The 9,340-nt window shown below is 46.1% G+C and overlaps 2 protein-coding genes across 3 annotated transcripts in view; one reads left to right on the top strand and one right to left on the bottom strand.

The window, feature by feature from the left end:
- Positions 1-2,244, top strand: part of LOC106805843 — a 57,427-nt gene extending 55,183 nt beyond the window's left edge. For both annotated transcript variants that reach the window (XM_014807603.1, XM_014807602.1), the window contains one exon: positions 1,729-2,244. In XM_014807603.1, coding sequence (XP_014663089.1) covers positions 1,729-2,083 — 355 coding nt within the window. In that variant the 3' untranslated portion in view covers positions 2,084-2,244. The remainder of the gene's footprint in view (positions 1-1,728) is intronic.
- LOC106805842 (alpha-glucosidase-like) overlaps positions 1-9,340 on the bottom strand; it is a 19,281-nt gene that overhangs the window by 4,178 nt on the left and 5,763 nt on the right. The window contains exons 7-8 of the mRNA XM_014807601.1: positions 8,757-9,132; positions 8,362-8,499 (exon numbers count right to left, since the gene is read on the bottom strand). Coding sequence (XP_014663087.1) covers positions 8,362-8,499; positions 8,757-9,132 — 514 coding nt within the window. The remainder of the gene's footprint in view (positions 1-8,361; positions 8,500-8,756; positions 9,133-9,340) is intronic.

The following is a 9,340-nucleotide window of genomic DNA, read 5'->3' as shown; positions in this document are numbered from 1 at the left end:
ACCTTTCCCACCTCGGCCATACCGACCCCTGCTGCCTGGACGGGAGGGCACCTGCCTTTTACAAATCCTCGACCCTCTCGCTGTACCTGTAAGTCCCGCCTCAGACATTCCTCTCTCCTCTCTCGTGTGATCTTGGTCCCTCCATCGCTGCACCACCACACAACACCACTCTCTCTCGGTCTCTAATCACCACACAGCACTCTCTCTCTTTCACACACTCATCTGTTCTTCTTCTCTCTCTCTGCGCTCTTTCTCTCTCTCGCTTCAACACACACACACACACACAACAACACACACACACACACTCTCTCTCTCTTCGCTCTCTCTGTTTCTCTCTCGCTCCTCTCGCATACTCTTCTCTCTCTCGCACTTTCTCTTTCTCTCTCTCTCTCTTCTCTCTCCGTGCATTCTTTGCTCTCTCTCGCTTCTCTCACTCTCTCTCACTCTCTCTCTCCTCTCTCCGCTCGCTCGCTCTCTCGTCCCTCTCTCTCTCTATTGCTCTTCTCTCTCTCTCTCTCTCTCTCTCTCTCTTCTCTCGCTCTCTTCTCGTCCTTTGGCTCTCGTTCTCTTCTCTCTTTCTTTCTCTCTCTTCTCTCTTTTCTCGCGCACACTTTCTCTCTCGCTCTCTTCTCTCCGCGCGCTCTCTCTCTTTATTATAATTATTATCGGTTGTATTACATTACTTACGTTTTTTAGCTCTTCTGGTTTTGTCGGTTTCTTAATTTCTAGGTATACTATTACATTTCATATTTCATTCAAGTAATTTTTTTCGGATTATCGTCTACTTTTTCGCAATGACACAGTGGAATCATCTCAAGTTAAGGGATTGCCCATATCTGCCAAAAATGTTTCAAGCATCTTAAAAATTTAAATTAAATAATTAAAAATTTTGCATTTAGTTTCATGACTAGATGGAACATCTTTAGTTAGAAGAGAAGCTTAAGAATCTCTTTTGTTAGAAAAATTCCATGCTGTATTTGTTGAAAGAAACCACTTGTTCAAACAAAACAGGTCTCTTGAGCTAACAGATTCTATTTTGGCGCCTAACAATGCAGGATTCAAGGAAAAAGCGAGTAGCAGAAATCCACATTTAGTCAGTAAGAAATCACAATTCAGTAGCAGAGAATCCACATTTAGTAGCAAAATCCACTTTTGCTAGCCCTTCATTACTACTCCACACACCAACCTATCACGTCCAGCCTAAGGACAGAGAATCTATCAGACCATTTGTATCCATCATCAGTCATCATCACATCACCTTCTCCGGCGTAGTACCCCCTCCGACACCGCCCTACGTGCGAGCTAGTCAGTAGTAGTAGTAGCTAGTCCAGTCTACAATCCCGTAGATCTTCAGCTAGTTATATTAATCAGATAAAATCGCTAGTCAGTAGTAGTAGTAGTAGTAGTGGTAGTGTAGTCAGTAGTATGAGTAGTAGTAGTAGTAGTAGTACTGTTAGTTAGTAGTAGTAGTAGTGATAGTTAGTAGTAGTCAGTAGTAGTAGTGTAGTCCAGCTTAGTAGCCATTAGCCAGTAGCCAGTAAGCAGTAGCAGTAGCAGTGTTAGTAGTAGTTCAGTAGTATTACGTAAGTTAGTACGTAGTAGTGTAGTAGTAGTAGTAGAAGCAACAGCTCAAAAAATGCAATTCCTCCCAACTTTTGCATGCATATACATACGCGTACACAATGAATTTAGTAATATCGCACTTTTTATTTCACATGTATTTTGCAGGTTATATCCCAGATACTGCTTTGGTGGAGTCATAATTTACACTATGGAAGCTGTAAGAAAAATCGTCGAGGTTTCGCCATATCTTCCGTACTTCCACATCGATGACATGCATTTGACTGCTCACGTGGCGAAGGCTCTTAACATATATCCTCAGCAAAAAATTGTTTTGGACTTTGTCACTCCTCTAGAAAATCTCGATGAAACACGTGACGTGATCTATGAAGATACTGGTATCTTTACGAATCAGCGAATTACTTATACGATCTCGTTTATAAAAATGGCCATCTTCCTGTTTCACATGTACTCGACCATGTCACGTAGCAAAACTATTGTAAAATACAAGTTACAGTGTTAACATAGCAGATTTCCCGCGTGAACTATTATTATATTGATTGCTTCCGTCTGGAGGTTAATAATTTACTAAATTTTGCAACTAGGTAAAGTTATTTATTTAATTGTATTCTTAACTGCATCATGCATGAGAAGCCCTGTGATGTTATACATAAAGACGCTAACTATATATCTATCTATATACCCTATATATATATATACTATATATATAGATTTAACGTGTAGCCGGCTGTTTAAAATGTTAGTGGCTTATAATTTCTCTACCTTTTATTATGAAAGTTTAATAATTCATTCCCGGTTTCTTATTATGTAAATTATTCCTCCGCGTATCTAATCAAACGATATTTTTTATACAACTTGAACGAAAAAGCTGTGTTAACAAACACGTGGAGGATAACTTTCGCAGAAACATCATTGGAAACATGAAGCGTGTTCTTTATTCACTTAATTAATATACTATATACTATATGTATAGTATATACTAAATCATACTATATAATATTATACATGTACACTGTATATCACGGAACAGGCGTTACCACACCCGCCCACTCACGCTCACACGCACGCTAAACCACATCTATAAACATCCTATCTAACACCCATGAGCATCACGAGAATGCACAAGATTTGGCCGCTATAAGTGCAGTTGATATATTACCAACATCTGATATTATAGCAATTAAACCTACTTGTGCAAACATCCACGTGTAAATTAATCCCTCTTAGGAAGAACACCATCATCATTCCCAGGTCCACATTGTCCCGGCTGTAGTTTCCTGGATAGCATTCTCCCTCTACTTACATTAATTAATCGTAACCTCAGCTTCTATGAATGCTGCCGGGTTGGAGGCTTATGCCAGCTGTTTATGTCGCTAGTCATCAACGGAAAACTCCAGGCGAACTGCCATGGCAAACCTTGCGCATAGAACACACACGTTAATACTAGCAGCGTGAATGACCGGGCATCTCTCACTCTATAATCTGACACCGTAGTTTGAGTTATTGAAATCGTACCTTCCTTGCGCAACCTTTCACACATGCAACTCTTCACACACGCCAAACAATTTCATTGCCTGATTCATACTGTAGTATATCACTGACAATCACATAACCCTTTGATGACCGAAACTACACGCCATTCCATTTATTCATTATATGCAACTACAATGCAACAAAACCCCAAAGACGCTATCAGAATAAGTAGCAGAGCTTTCACAATACACTACCGATAAAACCAGCTGTCGGCCTATTTAGTTACGCGAACGTATTTCGAATCGCTCATGCGTATATTCCATGACTAATCGCAGTTTGCGTTCGAACCGAATTTCATCATTAACACGAAGCGGTTACTGGATAACTCGCAAATGTCAAGTTTGGATGAATTTTAGAATTTATGCACACTCCTCAAGCTATTATACATGAAAATCGAAAGCGCTGCACCACGGCTAGCAATTGCCGATCGCTTACTTATTTTTATGTCAACGATTAACAGCAAATATAAGCAAACGACAAACCACAATTGACCTATCTCATGATTCATCACGAAGAACGCATTAAAAGCAGATATTGGGAACAAAACGCGATTGGGCTAAAACGCCATTATGAACCATCGCAGCACCAATTACCTAATATAACAATAGAACAGGCGCGGTGGTGATGGGCCGTGTTCTAAGTGGTCACTCCCCCGTAGCATAGCTTGTGACATTTAGACAGTTTACGTAATGATCGCTACGGCAAATAGTGGGACGATAATGAATGACATATCGTCGCTGGGCGGCCTATATTTTTTGCCTATTGCAGTATTAATCGATAACAGCGTTCACGTGTACTTAGATTTCGATCCGCTTGCATCGATTGTTAGTTTTGATTCGCTGCCAGCCGACATTATGATTGACGACGGTAGATTTAGTGCCCGCGTTTACACTCATTTCGACCAAGACGATGAGGCATTTATCCGCTACCATCGCACTTAATCGTATGCCCCCCGCGGCTGCCGGCATAATTGCTGTCTCTTCGCTCTCCCTCTAACCTTGCGCTAGCGTTCCCTTTTGTCACTAGACATTTTAGCCGGCTCCGTCGAATCCCCCCCATCCACACCGCACACTCTCTCGCGATGTATGCGGAATTATGAAGACAATTGCGTAGCATGCAGATTCGACGTCCACCAGAATGCCGCGACTAATCTATATGACTTCTGCAAACGTCGATATTTACAGTCACGATAGTCGTGACGCACAGAGCGTGAATGCCCGGGAATGGTATCGGATTAGCCTATATTCAAAACGTTGTGACACTGGAGACATGCGGCCCCCGCCCTTATCGCGCGCAGCGTACAGCTCGCGGCGAAGCGCGCCCCCACAACGAATACGCCGCCGCCCTTTCTTGTCCATTTAGACAGATACCAGCAGCAACAGGAAATTGCATCCCACAAGGCCGCCGTAGTCAAGCCGCGTGTTACGTCTGGACGAGCAAACTGCGCGATGTTACGCTCATCCGCTATACGGTTTCACGCGCCCGCCCTCCTTTCGGCCGCGCTGAAATTCGGTATAGCGGGCAGCGCGAGAATCGCTACATGTTTACTGGAAGCAGGAGACCCGTCATAAACGCAACCACCCGCACACGTGGTATTCGAATTGCCACGTGTCGCTATTAATTACAAACGACGTCGATACTTATTCTCCGACAGTTTGCCAATTCCGAATTACAAACAGTCCTTTAATTCTTTCGACACGCGCAATTCGAATTACAACACGTCCTTAAAAAAAAAAAAAAAAAAAAAAAAAAATAATTAATAAAAAAAAAACTTAAAAATTTCTTTCGACATGTCGCGCAATTCGAATTACACACGTTCGTTATTCTTTCGACACGTTGTAATTTCCGAATGCGACGTGTCGAAAGAATTAATGACGTGTTGTAATTCGAATTGCGACGTGTTCTCGAAGACATTTAAGACGTGTTTATTCGAATTGGCAAACGTGTCGAATAATTAACGACGTGTTGTAATTCGACGCACGCGTCTTAAATGAATTTGTACAACGTGCTCGTTAATCGACCAATAGGGATTGTTCTTACCCCATGAAATTACACGTGTCGTTAAACCTCGCTCGCCACTACCTACCTCCTCCAATTCATCCGGGATCTCGCTCTTGATGAATTTACAACGTGTCGTTAAATCGGACCCATCCGCGTTTCCGAACGATACTCCTGCCACTTAGCTTCTCCGGTAAGTACCGGCGATATTAGGCCAGCCCATGGGGAAGGGAGGGGGAGGCGGAAGCGAGAGCGCTGGGAGGGAGGAGGAAGTTTAGGGAGTAAGTAATAGTAGGTGGAGACGCGAGAAGGGGAGAAGAGAGAATTGGTGTGAAAGGGGGAGAAGCTGGTGAGACGGAGGGAGGGAGAGGAAGTTGGTGTGAGAAGGAGCAGGGAGAAGCTGGTAAAGGAAGGGAGAAGCTGGTGGTAGGAGGAAGGGGAGAAGGGACAACGTTTGGTCGCTCGGGCCGCGCGGGGGACGCAGGGCCCGGCCCACCAGGCAGGGGTGCATAAGCCTGTGGGAGAAGGAGGAAGGGAGAAGGAGGCGCGGAGATGTGGCAGCTGGTGGAGGGGAGGGGCGAGAAGAGCGAGAAGCCTGGTGGAGAATGGAGGAGGGAAGAAGTGGTGGAGATGGAGGGCGGGAATGTTAGCTGGTGGAGGGCAGAGGGGGAGTAAGCGGAGAAGCCTGGTGGCAAGGAATGCGAGTCGGAGGGCGGAGAAGCTGGGTTGTGGAATTGGGAAGGGGAAGAAGGGACCGAGCTTGGGAGGAGGGGGAGAAGGCTGGTGGAGTTTTAGAGGAGCGGGGCAGAAGCTGATTGGAGGAGGAGGGGAGAAGCTGGCTGGAGAAAGAGGAAGAGGCGAGAAGGAGGGGGAGTAAGGAGGGGCACGAAGATGGTGGAGAATCGCGTGAGTGGAGAAGCGAGCAAGACTGGTGGAGAAGGAGAAGCTGGTGGAGGAGGAAGGGGAGAAGGGGAAAGGTTTGAGGAGGAACGGGGATGAAGACCAACGAGCTGTGGAGGAGGAGGGGGAGAGGCCGAGAAGCTGGTGGCCGAATGAGGAAAGCGTGGAGAAGGGAGAAGCTGGTGGAGAAAGGAGAAGCTTCCTCCCCCTCCTCACCAGTTTCTCCCTTCTCCCCTTCCTCACTTCTCCACAGGCTTCGTTCCCCTCCTCCTTCTTCCACAGTTCTTCCCTTCCCCTTCCTCCTCACCCAGCTCCATTCTCCCCTCCTTCCTCCACCAGCTTCTCCCTTCTCCCTTGCTCCGCCAGCTTCTCCCTCGCCTCCTTCTCTCACCACCTTCTCCCTTCTCCCCTTGCCTTGCTCATTCATTCTCCGACCCGAGCTCTTCCCCTCCTCCACCACCTTCTCCCTTCTCCTTCCTTCCTCTCACCAGCTTCTTTCCCTTCTCGGCACCAGCTTTCTCCCCCTCCTCCCCACCTCTTCTACCTTCTCCCTTCCTCCTCCACCAGCTTCTTCTTTCTCACAGCCTTTCTCCTTCTTCCCCTTCCCATTCTCACCAGCTTCCCTCCTCATCCTTCTCTAACAGTCCTTCTCTCTTCTCCCCCTCCTTCCTCCACCAGCTCCCTTCTCCCGCCTGCCTTCTCCCCTTCCCTCCTTCCTCCACAGCTTCTCCCCTCCTTCTCCTCACCAGCTTCCTTTCCCTCCAACGCTTCTCCCCTTTGCCTCCCTTCTCCACCCCAGCTTCTCCCCTTCTCCATATTCATCCAGCTTCTCCCCTCCTCCACCAGCTTCTCTTCTCCCCTTTCTCATTCTCCCCCAGCTTCTCCCCCTTCCTTCCTTCTCACCAGCTTCTCCTTCTCCCTATCCTCCTCCACCACGCTCCTTCTCCCCCTCCTTTCCACAGCTTCTCCCCCTCTCCTTCTCCACCAGCTTTCTCCTTCTCCCCTCCCTCCTCACCAGCTTCGCATTCTCCCCCTGCTATCTCCCCTGCCCTCCTTCACCACCAGCTTCTCCCTCATCCTTTACGGTCCACATTCGTCTCCCCTCCTCCACCACCTTGTACCCTTCTCCCTTCCTCCTCCACCAGCTTCGTCCCTTCTCCACCAGCTTCTCCGTTCCCCTTCTCCTCGTCCACCAAACTTCTCCCCGCTCTCCGTTTCTCCACCAGTCTTTCCCTTCCTTCCAGCCACCTGATCTCTCTCTCCCCTTCCTTCCTCCACCAGGCTTCTCGTCTGTCTCCACCTCACTAGTACTACTCTAAATTCTTCTCCCTTTCCCCTCCCCCTCCCTTCACCTGCTCCTTCGCTACCCTCGCTTACCAGGCAACTGTCAGAGTATCTTCCAACCGACTTGATGTGTCGATTTTAAACGACAGCGTTGTAATTCATTGTAAGACAGCCCTATTGGTCGATTTAACGACACGTCTGTATTCCATTTAAGACGCGTCCGGAATCGAATTACAACACGTCGGTTAATTCTTTTCGACACGTTCTGCAATTCAATTACAAACACGTCCTTATATTCTTTCGGACACGTTGGGCAATCTCGAATTACAACACGTCCTTAATTTCTTTCGACACGTCTCGCCAATTCGAATTACACACGGCCCTATTGGTCGATTTAACGACACGTTGTAATTCGAATTGCGACGTGTCGAAAGAATTAAGGACGTGTTGTAATTCGAATTGCGACGTGTCGAAAGAATTAAGGACGTGTTGTAATTCGAATTGCAACGTGTCGGAAATATTATCGACGTGTTGTAATTAAATAGCGACACGTGGCAATTCGAATTACAACGTGTCGGAAATATTATCGACGTGTTGTAATTAAATAGCGACACGTGGCAATTCGAATTACCACGTGTCGGGTGGTTGCGTTTATGACGGGTTCCTGCTTCCATAACATGTGTACAACACCCTGCGGTCGCGTGCGCCCAGTCCCGCGGAAGTGCGCGGCTTAACCGCTCTCGGCGGTCGGGTAACAACGCATCTTTTGCGCAACGCCATCTTGTACACGGTCTCTCTGGATATACAGATGAGATTCGATGAATAAAGCCTTTGTTATTATGACGCGGGTATACACGCACACGCGTATAGAGAGCATTCATGTCTGTAACAGCTACCGACTATAGTTAGCTCGAGAATCACTGATGCCGGATAGATATAGACATTATGGTGAATATAGGCTAGGCGAATCGTGAGGAAAATAACCGAATGTTTATCCAAAACATTTAAATAATTTCAGCTTTAACATTCTTTTGCTAACGCCCATAGTGCATCGAGCACGCATACCTCTACGTTCGTAGTTTTATAATCGGGATGCATTGGCAACCATGTATCGTTGCTCGTAGAGAAGTTGGCTGCTGGATCAGAGGAATCCCACTGCATTGGGGTTCTCTCTGGATCTCTAGAAAATTCCTGGTACCGATCCTTCACAAACAAACCAAAAAACACGCTAATTTTGTTTCCTATGGTTGGGTTTATAATAGCTCTGTGTTCTCTATGAAACAGTGAACTCAGCCAAGTTCGACGCAGCACTCAAACATATGCTACCCAATTTAATTATAATAGGATTTTCTATATTAACTACATAATCAGAAATAACAATGACAAAATTTCTAACTCTAAAAACTCTAAATTTCTTTCTTCTTTCTAATTTCCGAATCGGAATGCAGTATACAACTCACTGGTCCGAAATTTAACCCATATGGGTCTCTGGTCTCATTGAATGTGATGTTGCCATGGTCGAGCATGCCAATCTCCTCGCCATAGTACGTTGTCGGTGTTCCCGGTAGGAGTAGCAAGAGGGCGTTCATAGCATTAACATATGCTTCTCCCATTCTCGTTGCAATTCTATGATTGTCATGGTTCCCTAAAACCCAGTTCGGCCACCGACTTGTCGTTCCCATTTGATTTATCCAGCCATCTATCCGTTCTTTTATGCAGTAGCCAGTATGACAGGCTTCATCAATAGGAATCAACTCAAAATTGAACGACATATCAGCGACGTCGTAATATTTCGTCATAGTCTCCAAGTCGGTGTACGCTTCGGCGACACTGAAACTGCCATATAGAAAAGACTATGTATGTATGTAGGTATTATACGTATGTATGTATATGTATGTGTGTGTGTGTGTGTGTGTGTGTGTGTGTGTGTGTGTGTGTGTGTGTGTGTGTGTGTGTGTGTGTGTGTGTGTGTGTGTGTGTGTGTGTGTGTGTGTGTGTGTGTGTGTGTGTGTGTGTGTGTGTGTGTGTGTGTGTGTGTCGTGTG

This window comes from Priapulus caudatus, unplaced genomic scaffold, assembly GCF_000485595.1.
Source record: "Priapulus caudatus unplaced genomic scaffold, Priapulus_caudatus-5.0.1 Scaffold129, whole genome shotgun sequence".
Classification (NCBI taxonomy): domain Eukaryota; kingdom Metazoa; phylum Priapulida; class Priapulimorpha; order Priapulimorphida; family Priapulidae; genus Priapulus; species Priapulus caudatus.
This window is presented reverse-complemented; position numbering and strand designations above follow the sequence as displayed.